Raw genomic sequence first — 16,140 nt, 5'->3', positions numbered from 1 at the left:
CGCTGGGGGGCACGGACATGCGGGTCCAGCAGGGCGGGGGGTCTGGGGGCCTGGATGTGGGGTCGTTGAGGGGGCTGGGAGGACGGCGTTGTTCGGGGTGGGGATGTCCGGGCTCTTTGGGGAGGGGGGAGATGCTCCGGGTGTGCAGATGTTGGGGGATCCGGATTTGGGGTCCTTTAGGGGGCTGGGGGTGTCTGGGTGCTTGAGGGGAGAAGTGCTCCAGGTGTGCAGACGCTCGGGGAGCTCGGCGCGGGGCTCCGGGGTCCTTTGGGGGAGTTCGGGAGCACGCCGGTGTCCCGGGAGGAGGGGGCTCCCCGGGGGTCGCGCTGCCTGGATCCCCTCCGAGCCCCTCCCGTGTCCCTCCCGTGCCCAGCCCCGACATCCTGAAGCCGGAGGTGCTGCTGCCCAAGCTGGACGCGGCCATGGCGCAGGTGGCGCTGCCGGGGTGTCCCAAGGGTCCCCCGTCCCCCGGGCGCAGCCGCCGGGCCAAGGGCCGCCACCGCAAAGCGGGGCCCCGGGGGGGCTGCGGGGAGCCGGGACCCGAGGCCGGGACCCCCCGGGGTCCCCCCGCCACCGCCGCCAGCCCCGACATCCTCGGGGGCACCCTGGAGGCCGCGGGTGCCCCCCCGGCCACGGTACCTGACGCGGGACCCGAGGGGGCGACGGGCACCCAAGGGTCCCCCCCGCCGCAGCCCCCCACTCCCGGGGAGCCCGAGCGGGAGAGCGGGGCCGGCCGGGGGGGGAAAGGGGGGGCCGGGCAGCACCTCACCCCCGCGGCTCTGCTGTACCGGGCGGCCGTCACCCGCGGGCAGGTGAGACCCCCGACCCCCGCGTCCCTTTGTGTGGGGGGGGGACCCCAGGGCCGTCCCAGAAGTGGGAGGGGGATGGATTCCATCCGGGGAGGGGGCGTCAGGACCGCCGGGTCCCTCGCGGGGTGGGGGGCGGGCCGGGACCGAGGGTCCTTCCCGAGGGTCTCAGGAGGACCCCGACACCCCCTCCGTGTGCCCCCAGAAACGGGGGGTCTCGTCCGAGGAGGAGGAGGGCGAGGTGGACAGCGAGGTGGAGCTGCCGCTGCGGCAGAGGTGGGTGCGACCCCCGCTCGGGGGCACCGGGGGCTGCTCCGGGGGGCTCGCAGCCCTCACGCCCCCCTCGGCCCTCCCCAGGTGGCCCCCGGGGATGAGCAAGCGCCAGTCGCTGTCCACCTTCAGCTCGGAGAACTTCTCGGACGGGGACGGCGACGAGGGCCACACGAGCGAGCCGTCGCACAGCGCCACGCCCGACGTGGGCAGCACCAACACGGACGAGCGCCCCGATGACCGCTCCGAGGACCTGCTGTCCCAGGGCTCCGAGATCCCGCTGGACGCCGCCCCACCCGACGGGCCCGGCCGCCGCCACGGGGGGCTCAGCCCCACCAAGGTGATGCCCCCACCCAGGGGCACCCCCGGGCACGGTCACCGTGGGGTGGGGGTGGCAAAGGGGAATCCCTTTCCCCCAGGAATGGTCCCCATGGGGTGGGGGGCCCCCGCGACCCCCAGGTGGGGTCAGCAAGTGGAAGGGGGTCTACAGGGCTCCCTGGGAATGGTCCCCATGGGGTGGGGGTCCCTGAGCCCCCAAAGGGGGTTGGCAAAGGGAGGGGGTCCCTCCCCAAGGAATGGTCCCCATGGGGTGGGGGTCCCTGAGCCCCCAAAGGGGGTTGGCAAAGGGAGGGGGTCTCTCCCCAAGGAATGGTCTCCATGGGGTGGGGGTGGCAGAGGGAGGGGGTCCCTCAGGAATGGTCCCCATGGGTTGGGGGGTCCCCTGAGCCCCCAGAGGGGGTAGGCAAAGGGAGGGGGTTCCTCAGGGATGGTCCCCATGGGTTCCCCATGGGGTGGGGGTCCCTGAGCCCCCCAAAGGGGGTTGGCAAAGGGAGGGGGTCCCTCCCCAAGGAATGGTCCCCATGGGGTGGGGGTGGCAGAGGGAGGGGGTCCCTCAGGAATGGTCCCCATGGGTTGGGGGGTCCCCTGAGCCCCCAGAGGGGGTAGGCAAAGGGAGCGGGGTCCCTCAGGGATGGTCCCCATGGGGTGGGGGTGGCAGAGGGAGGGAGGGAGGGGGTCCCTCTCCCCAGGACCGGGCCCGGCCTGTCCCAGCCCCGCCGCTGTCCCCAGGCCTCCGAGGACTCGGACTGTGACAGTGCAGAGCTGGACCACTCGGGCAGCGGCGAGGGGCCCCCCCGGCCCACAGCCCCCCCGGGCCTGTGACCTGCGAGCCCCCGCGCCCCCCGCCCTGCACTCCTCACTTGTACAGCCCCAAATATTTATATAAATATCTATCGCTCTCTCCTGCGCCTCTGCCTTGGGGGGACGGGAGGGAAGGGGCAGGGGGGTCGTGGCCCCCCTCTGTTGGGGTGGGTCCCACTGGGAGCTGCCCCCCAGCTCAGACTGGGGGAAATGGGGGCACAGGGACGGGGTTTGTCACTTGTCACTCCTGTAGGTGCCAGGGGATTGAGGGGGAGAGCAGAGAGGGAACAGAACCCACAGCGCGTTCCCATTTGAGGCCAGTTGGGAGGGAAATGGGAAAGATCCCCCAAAAATTCATATGGAGGGACAAAGTTCCCTCCCCAGGACTGGTTCATCCCATTCCAGTGGGACTCCAAGACCCAACTGGGCCAGACTGGGAGCACCGGCTTGGTCCTCCATCCTCCCAAACACCAGCTGGGGTGGTTTATCCCTCTCCAGAACCAAACTGGACCATACTGGGAGCACTGGGAAGAGCCAGGGGGGTTTCAAATAAAGACTGAGACAGGCAGATCCATTAACCAAAATATCCTGCAGGTTCTATTCACAAGGAAAAGCTCCAGTCCATCTTTTTATTCAGTTTTTTTTTTTGAAAAATTTCCTGACGTTACAGAACTAAACTGAAATGTTTTTTTTTTTTTTCTTTTTTTTTTCGTTTGTCTTCCACTCTTACATTTCATGACAAAAACAGAAACTTCATGAGCCGAAAAAACGGGGAAAGGAGGGGAGAAGGTGCTGGGGGGGGTGGGGATAGGAGAGAGAAGCTTTATAAAACTAAGATTTGGGGTTCAGCAATTTTAAGAGCTGAACGAAGGAATTAAAATGCTTTTAATTTGAGAGAGGGAAAAAAATATAACCCCGAAAAACAGAACAAAAACGAAAAACAAAAAAAATTGAAACAAACTGAACCTGGTGAGTGGCGCGAGGCTGGAGGAACCGAAAATGTACAAACTAGTTTAAAACCTGGGTCGGTGCTAAGGGGCCGCAGATGGATGGCGAGGCGGGGGGGTCCGGGGCCCCCCTAACTGCTGCCCATGCCCCCGGTCTCCGAGGAGAGCCTGCAACGAGAAAAGGGCGTCAGAGGGACCCCCCAGCACCGAGACGGGGTGGGAGGGACGCCCTCGGTGGGGGGGGCAGGGGAGCCCCGCGGGGGGGGCAGGAAGGGGCCCCACGGGGGACCCCCCCCTCAGGAGGGGTTTGCACAAGCAGCCAGGGAAGGGAGGTGCCCCCCGGCCCTGGAACGGCGCTGGGGAGGTCTGGGGGGGTCCTGGGGGTCTGGGCTGAGCATGGTGGGCTCTGCTCCGAGGGTTTGGGGAGGGGGAGATCCACGGGACCCCCCCCAGGTGGGGCAGGGAGGAGGCAGCGGGGAGGGGGAGTGCAGGGAAAGGGGGGGCACCTCCAGCAGGGACCCCCGGGGCAGCAGGGCACACACAGACACTGCACAGGGTCCCTGGGCCAGCAGGGACCCCCCAAGGGCAGCCCACCCCCCAGGCCCGCCGTGGCGGCTCCGGGCTCGGCCCTCGCTGAGGTTTGGGGGTGTGGGTGGAGGGGTGGAGACCCCCCCAGGCAGAGGGGACCCCCGCTGCGGCACAGATCTACCAGAGCAGATTCTCACCGTGGCAACTTTATTACAGGTACAGACAGTTAAGAGAGGACAGGTGAGGCCCCCAGGGCACCGGGGATGCAGTTCCCCCTCCCACAAAAAAATCACAGAGTCCCTTCCCTCCCTCCACCCCCCTATCCCACCCCAAACCCCACAGCTGCACCCAAACTACTCAAAAAAAAAAAAAGGGGGAAAGGAGGAGAAATGGAAAAAAATTAAAAATAACAAGCAACAACTACAGGCAGGCAGAGGAGGAGTTGTGACCGCTCACAGGACAAGGGGACACAGTCTCTCGGCCGGCAAGAACAGCTCTGCTGCTGCCACGGCAGCGCGAGCTCGGTACAAAGGAAAATTAAAAAAAACCCAAAAAAGAATTAAAAAAGAGGAAAAAAAAAAAAGGAAAAAAAAAATCTGCTGTTCCAAGTCTCCTCTCCGGGGTCCTGGTGCTGCCACCCCCTGGAGCAGCCTCAGTACGGGGAAAACCTTTGCTTCTCCGCTTTGAGTTTGTTAGTGACACAGGGCACGGCGGGCGCCGCGGCGCCTTTGGCCGCAGACACGACATTTAGCGCCAGGAGAGGGACAGGTTTCATGCCAAGCAGACTGGAGACACAAGGGGCGGTCGGAAGAGGGTTGGGGAGGCTGGAGGGTGCGTCGGAGGCCCCCGCGGTGGCGAGCGAGGGGGTGGTGGTGGAGGAGGAAGAAGAAGAAGGGGTGGAGGGTTGAGAGAGGTTGATGCTGAGGTGGTCAGGGATCGTGACGGAGGCTGCCTGGGAGGAGGGTTTAGCGCTTTCTAAACTGTAACAGAGGAGAAAAGGAAAACAACAACAAAAAAAAAAGAAAAAAAAGAAAAATAAAAAAGAAAAAAAAAACACGGGTGTGGGTGGGAGGGAAGGAACAGCACAAAATGCGAAAAAAAAGCACAGGACAAACAGCGAAAACGGCGCAGGAGCCGAGCTGGGGGAGGAGGAGGAGGAGGGAGGGAGGGAGGGAAGGGATGGTGCTGCCAGGCCTGGCCCAGCTGCACAGGAACCCCCACACCCCCCTGAGGGTCCCCCGTGTGCCAGGAAGGAGCCAAAGTCCAGAGAAAACCACCAGCAGCTGCCGCTCTGCGGGAGAGGGACACAGCCCAGGGACCCCCCAGCCCCTCTCAGCCAGGAGATGGCACTCCCAGAACAGGGGACACGGGGACACAACGGGGCAGCCCGAGCCAGGGCCCAGAGCAGAGGCAGGTGCTGCCAGCAGCACCAGCAGCTCTGGGATGGCAGCATCCCACGCTCGGGACAGGGCTGGGCAGCCCCTCCTGGCACCCCTGAGGGTGGCACAGCAGAGCCAGGCTCCCCCCAGCCCCATCCTCACCCTGCAGCATTCCTGGAGGGGACGGCAGCGGGGAAAGGGGCAGCAGGCACGGGGAGGGGACAGGGAGAGAGGACAGCCCTTCCCTCATGCGGGGCACAGGGAGGGAGCAGGGCCAGGCCAGCGGGACTCACCTGACATTAATTAGATACTGGGCCAGGCTGATGCTCGCTGCAGATCCAGTTATGGTCACCTGCCTGTCAGTAGAGCCTTCCACGGGGTTGGCAATCTTGATCTGAGCCCCGGACATCTGACGGATCTCGTTGATCTTGGCGCCCTGACGCCCGATGATGCAGCCAATCAGCTGGGAAGGGAGGGACAGCAAACGGGGTTAGCTCGGCCTCATCCTGCTCTGGCACCTCCCAGGGGGACACAGGGGAAATTCCTGCAGGGCAAGGGCCTGCCCAGGGCAGGAGGGGAGGACACCGGCCTTGCAGGTGTCCAAAACAAAGGTGAGGATGTGGCCCTTGGGGACACAGCTCAGTGGTGGGGGGACAGTTGGATGTGGTGGCCTTAAAGGCCTCCTCCAACCTCAACAGCTCCACGATCATGGGATTCCTGGGAGTGGGGTGTTAGTTGGAAAAGAGGGGGTTCAGGGATTGAAAAACGGCCTTTTTGCCTTGAAGGTCACTGGAATGGGGACAAGGGACATGGTGGCAGCCAGAGTGGCCTGAGGAGGTGGTTTGGGATGCAGCCAGAGCCCACCTCAGTCTCAAAGGCATGGACAGTGACCCCAGAGCCCTGGAGAGAGGGGCAGACCCTGGGGAGCCAAGGGGCAGCCACCCCCCACCCACCCCAACGCCCCCGGGATACTCACATCATTTGGAATGGTGAGTTCATGGGAGGTGGTTTGGGCAGAGGCATCCAAACCTGCTCGGAGACAGAGAGAGGGGGCCCAGGTGAGGGTGGGGGCAGCTGGGGGGTGCAGCACCCCAAGTGCTGCAGGGTTCAGGCTGCCTGGGAGGGCTCTGAGCAGGCGGGGAGGGCACAGCAGGCTGGCAGGTTACTCCAGACCCCGCTGCTCCCCACCCCTGCCTCCCTTTCCTTGCTCGTCCCTGGAGCTCTCCCCTCTGTGTCCCCTCCCCGTGTGGATTCTCCATCAAGGTGGGACAATCCCAGAGCAGGGGGCTGGCACTGGGGGGCTCCAGCCAGGCACTCGCCTCCGCTCCCACTCCGGGTCCGGCTTTCAAAGGCCACAGCTCCCCTCCTCCTCCTCCTCCTCCCTGCTGCCCTGCAGGGCCATGCTATGGCAGGAGGCTGCTCACACCCCACTCGGGGCTGAGCCTGGGGCGTTTAGAACACACTTTTCCACCTCTCCCCTTTCCCAGCGCGCTCCCTGCAGGAGGGAGCGGCGGCAGGGCGGCCTCGAGCCCTCACAGCGGGGCTGTGGCACGGGGACACAGCAGGTGACACCCAGTGCTGTCCCCCGACTCCCAGGGCAGCTCCAGCTCCTGACAGCTCCAGCTCCTCCTCAGCGGGGGGCTGCTCCCCTCTGTGTGTTTTTTGGGGTGGGGAGGTTAAAGCTCGGGGCCCACAGCTCGCTGGGACAGCCGAGCCTCCACCCAGCCCTGCTGCTCTCCACTATCCAGCTGTGCTCCAGGGCCCAGCAGCCGAGCCAGGCTGCACCTCCAGCCCTTCTGGGGCTCCCCTCAACCCCCTTTCCCCCCATCCGGGCAGCATCTATCAGGGAGAATGAGACCCCGGGCAGCATCAATACACAACAGAGTAACTACAGATGGTGTGTTTGGATCATTACCCCAATAGCCTTTCACCTCTGCAGAGCTGGAGTCAACGCCTGTTAAGATACAAGTCACAATGAGTTTGGCTGTCTCAAGTTTAGAGCCCCAAATGGGTAATTTTGATTTTTCTTGTTTTCTTTTTTTTTTTTTTTTTTTTTTTTTTAAGGTGGCTTGGTTTGTTTCAGCCATCTTAGCAAATCTACAGCGAATTTGGTACGGCCAGCAGGCTGCTTTAGGCCTGGAGTAGCCGGAGGGGAGAGCGGGTGCTGCGGGCGGGGGTCTCCCAGTGCTGGCAGAGCTGCGAGGAGTGGGCACCGGGGGGGATGGATGGATGGAGGCCCTGTCTCTGCGGCCCCCAGACACGTCACAACAGCAGCAGTTACCTGGCCGGGCCCGGGCAGTGCTTGGGGACAGGTTTGTGTGAGCACGGCCCCCACGCAGGAGCCGGGAGCGGCCCGGGCTGGGCTCCGGCCGCGCGCGAACGCACACGGAGAGAAGGAGTTTCCATACCACTGAATCCAGTGTTGCCATGAGACATTGGAAAGTGTGACTGTTGCATTGCCAACTGGTGCAGCTTGGTCAGCTAAAGGAGGGAGAAGGGCAGAGAGGGAGAGGGAGAAAGAGAGAGAGAGAGAGGCTGGCGTTAGCCATTTCCCGGGGCCGGGGGCCAGGAGTCACCGCGCGCACCCGCACGGACGCGGCCCCGCCGCCCGCCCCGGCCTCTCCGCGCTGCCCCGGCCCCGCCACAGCGGGCTGGGGGCCATGCCCACCCCCCTCGGTGCAGCAAGGGCTGGAGGAGCGCAGGAACAGAAGCAGAGAGGAGCGGGAGGAGGGAGCAGTGCCCGTGGCACGGCGGGGAGCGCGGGGACCGGGCGCGGAGCGCGCTCGGCTCTGCTGTGCCAGCCCGGCTTCCTCAGAGCCCCCGACCCCCGTGCCAGACCCCCCTCGCTGCCCTACAGGTGCCAGGAGCAGAGAGCAGCCCCTACGGGATGAGGATGGGTGCCAGAGGATGGAGGTGTCCGACAGCGCTGGCCGCTGCTGGGATGGTCCCTCCGGGCTGGGCCGGGTCCAACCCCCCTCCCCGACTGCCACCTGCGCCCGCTCGCTGGGCCAGCTGTCCCCTGCCCCGGGAGAGCCACCGTGACAGAGCCACCGTGTGCTGGCTGGGGGGGGCGGTCCTCGTGCCAAATTGAGGGGGGGGCGGGGGGGCAAAGGAAAAGCCAGAGCTGGTGTGAAATGCCAAGCCAGGGAGAGGTGGGTTTGGAAAAAAAATATAATAAGGAGGAGGGAAGTGTCAGAGAGGAGGTGGGGGAGGAGCCAAGGAGAGATCTGAGGCCGGCTGAAGCTGGCTGCAGGAGGGCCGGCTGGGGGGGTGGGTGAGTGTTTCTTTGGGGGGGGAGGTTCTGGGAAGCTCAGATCAGATCGAGTATTCAGCCCCAAGCTGAGCCAGCTCGAGTGGAGAAAGCACGGAGAAAATTTTTGGAAGGTGAGGGAGGAAAAGGGTGGATTTCAAGACAAGAAGTTGTAAATAAAAACTTACATCTGGCTGTGGAATGGCATACTGTCCTTGAATGGTATAGGCCTACAAAAGGAGGAAAACAGTCCTATTAACAACCATCGGACAGCCACCCAGGGACAGACAGATTTCAACTAGCCAGGAAGTCAGAGAGCCAAGGTGGAGAGTTCTCCGGGGCGAGGGAAGTGGGGCAGGAGAGGCGGGGACGGATAAATGCTGTCACAAGCAGTTTCTAGGCTGGCGGTTACTCGAATTGGCCTGACGTGGCGGGTACGGGGAGGGGGTGGGCAGAATCGGTGCCGTCCCCCCCCAAAAAAAAGGTGGCAGACAAAAAAATAAGGAGAAAAAAAAAAAGAAAAAAAGAAAAAAAGGAAAAACGAAAAAAACAACAAGAGAACGGCTGGGATCTTGATGAAGATGTTATGGTGTGGTGAGTCCGACAATGCTGCTATCCCTGCGCCCCCGCGCAGGCAGGGAGGATCCAACGCCCCCGCCGGCCCTGCTGCTGCTCCTGGCCCCTCTCTGCCCCGGCCCGGCAGCTCCCCCGCCTCCCCTTCCACCCCCAAAAAAAAAGTTTGCCCCGTTCCGAGTCCTCTCGTCACTCCACACGCCTAGGACAACGTCGCCGGGCAAGCTACAGGTCAGTGCTGGCGCTGGCTACCACTGCTCACACGGCCCAGTGCTCGGAGGGGAACGAGGCGAGGGCCTGACCTGCCACAACTCCGTGTCCCCGAGGTTACAAGGGACAGCCACACACTTCAGATTCCTCCTGAAGCTACCCAGAAAGGGCGAGGCACTGGCTGGGGCCTGGCTGGCTAAGGTTTGGGGAGGTCTGGGGGGGCCGGGCAGGGGGGGGCGGGTGGGAGAGGAGGGGGAGAGGGGGGTACACAGCCTCACTTCCAGGTCACCGGAAGAACTGCAGCCCAGGCTGGAATTGGCCCAAGTTCGTTGCCATGCAGTGGCTGCCGGGTGGCCTGCGTGAGGAGAGGTTGGTGGGCTCAGAGTCCAGTTCCCAGTGGACAGGAGTCCACAGCACAAAAAGCCACCGTTGTCGGTTTTGGGGGACGGGGACAGGGATGCCACCCTTGTTGGCAGTCTCAGAGAGGCCAAGGATTGAACGGGCCGTGGAGACTGAACTCCCCTCTCACCTCCTGAGGTGGTCCCTCCAAGTCAGAGTTGAGGCACATGGATGGGGCGGTGTGGGGGTAGCTCGCACTGCCGCTGCTGTACCTGTCCTGTGGATAAATTAGAGGACTTCAGTCTCCAGGGCTGTCAATCCGAAACCTTTCGCTAACACCAAACTCAACATCCACATTAGCTCAGTGCTGATCGAGGGCTCGCCCTGCTCTACGCACGACTCTGAGCTGCGAAGACAGAGAGCGCAAGGCCCACCGGGAGCGGGGCCCGGGGGCTGCTGCGGGCCTGGGCCGGGGACGGGGGCGGAAAGAAGGAAGGGGGAGAAGAGGGGCAAGGGGAGGGAAGAGATGCGTGGCTGTGGGAAGCCTGCTCCTCACTGCTCTAACGGGGAAGGCGGCCGGCTCCCGCCCGGGGGTCCGCAGCTGCGGCCCCGCCGCCGGCCGGGGCGCGGGGGCTTCCCCCGGGGTGCAGAGCGGCGGGAGAAGCTGTCGGGGAGGCGGGAGGGGGGGCTGACCGGGTTCAGGTGGGGAGGAAGAGGCAGGGAGAGGGGTGGGGAGGAAGGGGACGGTGGCAGGTCCGTCCCCAGAACAAGCGGGGCTGGGAGGGGGGAGAGCAGAGTCAGGCCTGGCTCTCGGGGAGGCCGGCGGCAGCTACACCCCTTCCCTGACCCCCTTCCCTGCCTACTGAGGCCCCCACTGACAAAGCCAGGCCCTGCCCACCCCGAGGGGCGTCCCTGGCAGCAGGAAGGCAGCAGGAAGGCAGTGTTGTCGCCGTGGTTTCTCCGAGCGTTGGGGCAGCCCCGGGGGCGCAGGGTGGGAGCAGCTGACCCACACCTGGGCCCGTTACAGCAGACAGGATGCCAAGGGACACCTGTCCCCTGTAAGGTGGCCCAGGGCAGGGCTCGGGCCACTCCCCAGCTCAGCGCAGGAGGGACTAACACTCAGTCACCTGGCACTACTCCTGTCTGACACCCTCCCCTCCTGAGAGACTAAGCCTTTGCGCACCCCAACCCTACCCATGGCACAGGCTGAGCCTTTGCCCCCCGAGAACCGGTGGCAGAGAGCAGAGAACCCCGAACTCCAGGCCAGCCACCCACAGGAGGTCACAGCGAGTCCTTGGAGCCAGCCCGAGGCAGAGGGGCAGAGCCTGGGTTAGGCAGCTCGGCCCCATTCAAACCCCACTGCCGCCACCACACTGGCAAATGGTTTTATTTTGGCCGGTTAATTCCAGGAGTGTTTTCCAGCACCCTCTCCTCCCAAATCGGCCCTTTTCCCTGCTGCCCTCCCTCAGCAGGGGGAGGAGGCCCAGCGGAGCCGCTTGGGGCCGAGGGCACGGCGTGGGTGACGGGCACGCGGAGCGGCCGGGGCGCGCTGGCAGCTCGGTACGACCCCCGCCCCTCCCCACCCCGCACCCCGGGAGCAGAGGAGAGCCCTTACCTGGCCGCCTGCAAAGATGACAGGAGAGCTGGATGGCTTGGGTCGGTACGGGATGGTGACACCCTTCGGGGGAGACTGCGTGACAGGCAGAGAGGGCAGGTCAGACACGGAGCACAGCTGGCACCGACAGCCCCCTCCCCACAGCCCCGGGGCTCTGCTCTGCACTCCAGCTGGCCCTCTGGCAGCCCGGGGCAGCGTGACTTCTTCCTCACCCTGGGCACAGGGCCGAGGGAGGACACCCATGAGCACAGCAGGGCCGTGGGTGACACCGTGAGCTGCTCTCAAGGCCCTGCTCGACCCCGGTTTTAAGCAGCTCCGAGCCTCACCTGGATGAGGCTGTAATCCCCAGCTATCCCTTTATCCCCGACCAGCTCTTTTCTTCTCCCTCCTCAGCATTTCCACCCTCCAAGGGCAGCGGGATCCCCGGGGACAGGCCCAAGGAGGGGCCCTACCTCAAGCATGACGACGCAGATCTGTTTGACGCACTCGATGATGGACTGTGGGATCCCAGCAATGGTGATGGCTCGCTCAGTCGAGTTGGGCAGCATGTCCCCTGCCACCTGGACCTGTGCCCCCGTGCTCTGCCAAGTCGAGGGTTAAAAATAGCCCGTCAGACCCCGGGCAGGGCTGAGACCTCAGCGACGAACCCCGTGCGTGGTTATACATAGCCAAAACTGACCCCCAGCTCCTCCTTTCCCCCAAAATAAAGTCCTCTAATCCCAGCTGGATACAATTCGGTCACCAGGAGCCTGAGGCAGCAGAGAGAGACCTGGCCTCAGCCTGTCCCTGTAACCCAAGCCAAGCCAGTCTCCATGCCAGCAGAGTTAATCCAACAGCACCCAGTGCTAAATGGCATGGCCAAGGGCAGAACTGGCCTGGAGCCCATCTCCCTCTCCAAAATCTGGGAAAAGGCTGGGGAGAGGGCAATCAGGAGCCATGGGAAGGGGGGAGCAGGAACCCAGGCTGTGAGAGACAGTACTGGGCAGAGAAGGGTGTGCCCTGAGTCTCAGTTGGCCAAGCACTAAAATACAGGCAGCACCAAAAACTCCCAGTGATGCCACATCCCTCGGGCAGGGACAACACAGGGATTTGCCCTTGGGGACACGTGAACCCGCCCGTGGGCCCCCCAGGCTGGGCACCACGCACCTCTCGGATCTCCTTGATCTTGCAGCCTCCCTTGCCAATGAGGGACCCGCACTGGCTGGCGGGCACCACAAGCCGCAGGGTGACCGGGGGCCGGCTGGCAGCTGTGCTGTTGGTCATGGAGCTGCTGATGTCCTGCGAGGAAGAGGAGGTGTTGAGGGCTCGGCCCTGCTGGAACGGCACGCGCTGGGGCCGTGCCCGGCACAGGGACAGGGAGGTGACGCTGGCACCAGTGGCCGAGGCCAAGGTGACCTCGGGGCTTTCCCAAGACTTCCTCAGCAGCCCAGAAAAAAACACAGATGTATTTTTGGGAAGCAGCATCCAAACTCTGCTGCCTCAATGGAAATGGGTTTAGGCACTGGCCCAAGCTGGGTCCCACCTCAGCCAAGCAGGAACCGGTGCTGGAGGGGGACAGGGGACTGGGCAGGGGGGGCTCGGGGACTCCACGGCTCCAGGGTCAGCACGGAGCCTCCCGCTGCACCAGGGATCAAGGCAGCAGCTCCGGGAAAAACAATCCCGGCGCCGATTACAGCGGTCATGTGCTGGCAGGGGGAGGGGAGGCACAAGGCCAGGGCTCAACTGACCTACTAAAAGCAAAGCTTCAGCTCCAAGGCCGGTGCCCAGAGCGCTGCAGAGCCATGCAGCCCGTGGAGGGCTCCGGCTCCTGCGTTCGGCACAAATAGCTCCAAGCCCTGCAGCCTCTAACGCTGCAGTGAGAGCAGGGGGGTGTGGGGACACAGCTGCCAGCACAGGGTTGTTTCTCCCTGGGTAGTGGCCCAAATCTAAAGGGAAATAGAAATTGTACCCCCACAGGCAAGGTGAGGGCCACAGAGCTCTGCCCCATACCAGCTGAGGGGCACTCCCAACTCCTGCTCCTTCCAATGTGGAAACCTCGACATCACAGCCCTGAGCAGGCTCTAACACCTGCAAGATGCAGGTTATCTAGCAGCAAAAGCCCCCCTGGAAGTCACTGATTTAACAGGACCAGGGACACGAGGCAGCTCCTCCAGCCCCACACAGCTGCAGCCCCAGCTCCTCCCTGGCAGGGCTGGGGAGAGAGCTCAGCCCTGGGGTGTACTGGGAGCAAGCGGCACCAGCACGAGCAGAGCCAGGGGGATTCCAAGCCCTGCTCTGCCCCTCGCCGTGGGCAAGAGTCCCTGTGGGGCTCTGGCTCCAGCACTGCCTGGACCTTGCCCCAGCGCAGCACCGGACAAAGATCGGGGCCAGGCAGGGGAACGCCGGCTGCCCGTGCGGAACAGCGGCCCTGGGCCCCCTGGGGCCCATCCCGGGGTCAGCTCTTCCAGAGAGAAGGGATAAACGGGGCAGCAACTGCAGGGGGCCGTGGACACACCTCTTCCAGTTTGTCAATGATCATCGCAAAAGCTTTGAAGATGGCGTTGGTGGGTCCCGCCAGGGTGATGATCCGCTCGGGGCAGTTCCCTTCCGAGATGTTGATGCGAGCTCCGCTCTGCGGGGAGGCAAACGCCACCTCAGCGCTCCGGCCGCACGGGATTCCTCCGGATCCCCCGCCGGGGACAGAGCCCTCCCTCCTCCTCCTCCTCCTCCCCTCCCTCGGCTCGGGCAGCCATCTTCTCCTCCTCGGCTTCCTGCCGCGCCTGCCCACAGCTCCCGGCATTCCCCGCGCCGCCGCGGCCGCGCTGCCTGCGGAGCCCGCGCCAGGCCCGCCATCCTGCCCCGCGCCCGCAGCCCGCACTCACCTCCTCTCGCATCTTCTTCACCGACTCGCCTTTCTGTGAGGGACAGAGAAGGGAGAGAGGCGTCAGCGCGGCGCTGGGCACGGAGGGAGGCGGGGAGGGGGACGGGGAGAAGGGTAAAGGGAGGGCTAGGAGAGTTTGCTCCTCACTTACCTTCCCAATGATGCTTCCCACCTCCTGGGATGGAAACAAAAGCACCGTTAGTCAGCGTTTTAAAAACTCCTGGAGCCCCAAGCCTAAACTCGGCTCTTTTCGCAGTCAAAACCAGCTCCTGAGCACTTGAGTTCTGCCCCTCAGATAATGGGGGTTATTCCCAGTTGTGCTGATCTTGCTCCCACCTTAGCTCCCATCGGGTCGTTCTGCGACCCCAGTAATCATTTTCTTCTCTGGCTGCACCCAGGACCTGCCCAGGCAGCAGCAGCACATTCCTGGCCCCACAGCAGCTCCAGGAGATGCCCCGGAGGCTGCCAGCCCACCCCTGCCAGCCCGGGCTGCACGCAGGGCGCCGGGAACACGAACCTTTCCGTGCATGAGTAGCCGGATGGTGAGCGTGACATTGAGACCCCCTTCGATGACTCCGGTGTCCATGGTGGGCAGCGCGGGGTCGGCTCAGGCTGCGGCAGCGCTCGGGCCTCGGCTGGGGGGAGAGGGGCTGGGTGAGCGAGGGGCTCTGCCAATCCCCCCTAGCCTGTGCAGGCAGGATTCCAGCCTCCCCGTGCTGCTTCACCCCTCCAATCGCCCCCTGAAGTGTTGGGATGATCCGTGGTGGTTTGGATCCTCCTCCAATGAATGTCCAGAGCTGAACTGGCCCGATCCCACCCGGATCCAGCAACTCTTGGGGTCATGAAGGTCCTGCTCAGCCCCTGCCTCCTCCCAGCCCTGCTCCTTGCAGGGGCTTCTCTGAGGGACGACTGAATACTTCAGGGTGACCCCCGGTAGCACTGGGACACAAACGGTTCCTGGACACAACTGGGGATGCTGAGGGGGCACTGAGGACTAATCGTGGTCCCTACAGGTCCGGGGAAGCTGCTGCTCCCTGAGAGCCCCACACTTTTCCCAGGCCAAGTCTTCCTGCAGCTGCCCGATGGGAGCGGGCACCCCAGTGCCGGGGGTTTGGCCCGCTGGGCAGCCGGGATTAAGAAGAAAATAAACCCCATCCACGTTCCCGAGCCCGTGCGGGGCCCCTCGGAGCAGGTTCCGAGGCAATTCCCTCGGACCCAGATAAGGCCACATGAGCGCACGATCAGGTTTCAAACCACCTGAGTCGGCAGCGGTTGCAAAACAGCCCGGCCGGCCCCAGCCGAGCTTTTCAAGGGAATCCGGTAAATAAACTCCTATTTGTGCCACCGCTTCTGCCCCATCAAAGTTTAACCATGGCCGAGGCAGGCGCGGGGCCGCGCTGCCTCGCTGGCACCGCAGGTTTTGCCGCGGCCTCCATGAGCTCAGCCCGGCATTCCCCCGCATCCATCCCGGCTCGGGGAGCGGAGCCCGGGATCGCAGCCCCGGCAGCGAGGCGAGGGCAGAACGGGCCCCGAGCCCGCCCGTCCCGGGGACAAAAGCGGCCGAGCGGCCCCGCCGGGGGTGCCGCGGGCCCGGGCCGGGCTCCTGGCGAGGCCGCTCCGCAGGGAAACTGACCCGAGCTGCGCCCGGCCCCGTGCCCGATCCCCCGCCCCAAAGCCGGGGACACGGCTCCGGAGCGAGCCCGGCCCTGCGGGGGACGGGGGGGAACCGGGCCGGGGGGAGCGGAGCGGGGCGGCTGTCCCGGAGCGACCCCGGGGCCGCGAGGGAGCCCCCGGATGGGGCCCGATCACAAGGCGGGCTCGGGGGATCGCGGGCCGGCGGCTCCGAGCGGGACCCGGAGCGCGGCGGGGGAAGCGGCCCGGTGCGGGGACAGCGGGGGCGCCGGGCTCGGGGGGGAATGGGCCTCTGCAGCCCGGAGCGGGCCGGGGCTCCGAAGCCGCTCGGAGCGGGGATCAGCGTTGCGGGGCGGGCAGGCCCGGGGGGAGGATCCGGACTCGCCCGTCCGGGCGCCCCCTTCCCGCTCCGGCGGGGGGAAAACAACAGCGCGGGATGGCGGAAAAACCGGGCCCGGGCGGGAAAGGAAAAACTCCTAAAATAAAATTTAAAAAAACCCCAAAAAACTGAAACAAAAAAAAAAATCCAAGATTTAAACTCCCAAGAAAACGGAGTAGAAAGAAAAAGAAAAAAAAAAAAAACCCCCCCCT

The 16,140-nt window shown here is 64.3% G+C and overlaps 2 protein-coding genes across 18 annotated transcripts in view; one reads left to right on the top strand and one right to left on the bottom strand.

Moving 5' to 3' along the window:
• Nucleotides 1–2,317, top strand: part of MAP3K12 (mitogen-activated protein kinase kinase kinase 12) — a 7,212-nt gene extending 4,895 nt beyond the window's left edge. For both annotated transcript variants that reach the window (XM_039708528.1, XM_039708526.1), the window contains 4 exons: nucleotides 374–812; nucleotides 1,012–1,082; nucleotides 1,164–1,416; nucleotides 2,145–2,317. In XM_039708528.1, coding sequence (XP_039564462.1) covers nucleotides 374–812; nucleotides 1,012–1,082; nucleotides 1,164–1,416; nucleotides 2,145–2,237 — 856 coding nt within the window. In that variant the 3' untranslated portion in view covers nucleotides 2,238–2,317. The remainder of the gene's footprint in view (nucleotides 1–373; nucleotides 813–1,011; nucleotides 1,083–1,163; nucleotides 1,417–2,144) is intronic.
• A 473-nt stretch (nucleotides 2,318–2,790) lies between these two features.
• Nucleotides 2,791–15,056, bottom strand: PCBP2 (poly(rC) binding protein 2). Of its 16 annotated transcripts, none has more exons than XM_039708540.1 (15): nucleotides 14,435–14,737; nucleotides 14,069–14,092; nucleotides 13,919–13,951; nucleotides 13,552–13,668; nucleotides 12,204–12,335; nucleotides 11,510–11,638; nucleotides 11,058–11,132; nucleotides 9,633–9,719; nucleotides 9,393–9,458; nucleotides 8,509–8,550; nucleotides 7,479–7,551; nucleotides 6,986–7,024; nucleotides 6,047–6,099; nucleotides 5,364–5,533; nucleotides 2,791–3,331 (listed from the first exon to the last, which is right to left on the bottom strand). In XM_039708540.1, exons 1-15 carry the CDS (start codon nucleotides 14,501–14,503, stop codon nucleotides 3,295–3,297), a joined length of 1,146 nt encoding a protein of 381 aa, XP_039564474.1. In that variant the 5' UTR covers nucleotides 14,504–14,737; the 3' UTR covers nucleotides 2,791–3,294. The 16 variants fall into 16 exon arrangements, with proteins under 16 accessions (XP_039564474.1, XP_039564475.1, XP_039564476.1 ...); XM_039708529.1 differs by lacking the exon at nucleotides 2,791–3,331 and adding an exon at nucleotides 3,882–4,671 and having other exon boundaries at nucleotides 14,435–15,054; XM_039708541.1 differs by lacking the exon at nucleotides 6,986–7,024 and having other exon boundaries at nucleotides 14,435–14,720.
• Between the last annotated feature and the right edge of the window lie 1,084 nt (nucleotides 15,057–16,140).

Source organism: Passer montanus, unplaced genomic scaffold (genome assembly GCF_014805655.1).
Source record: "Passer montanus isolate IOZ18808 unplaced genomic scaffold, ASM1480565v1 scaffold204, whole genome shotgun sequence".
Taxonomy (NCBI): Eukaryota; Metazoa; Chordata; class Aves; order Passeriformes; family Passeridae; genus Passer; species Passer montanus.
Note: the sequence above shows the minus strand (reverse complement) of the source record. Positions and strands in the feature narration are given on the sequence as shown.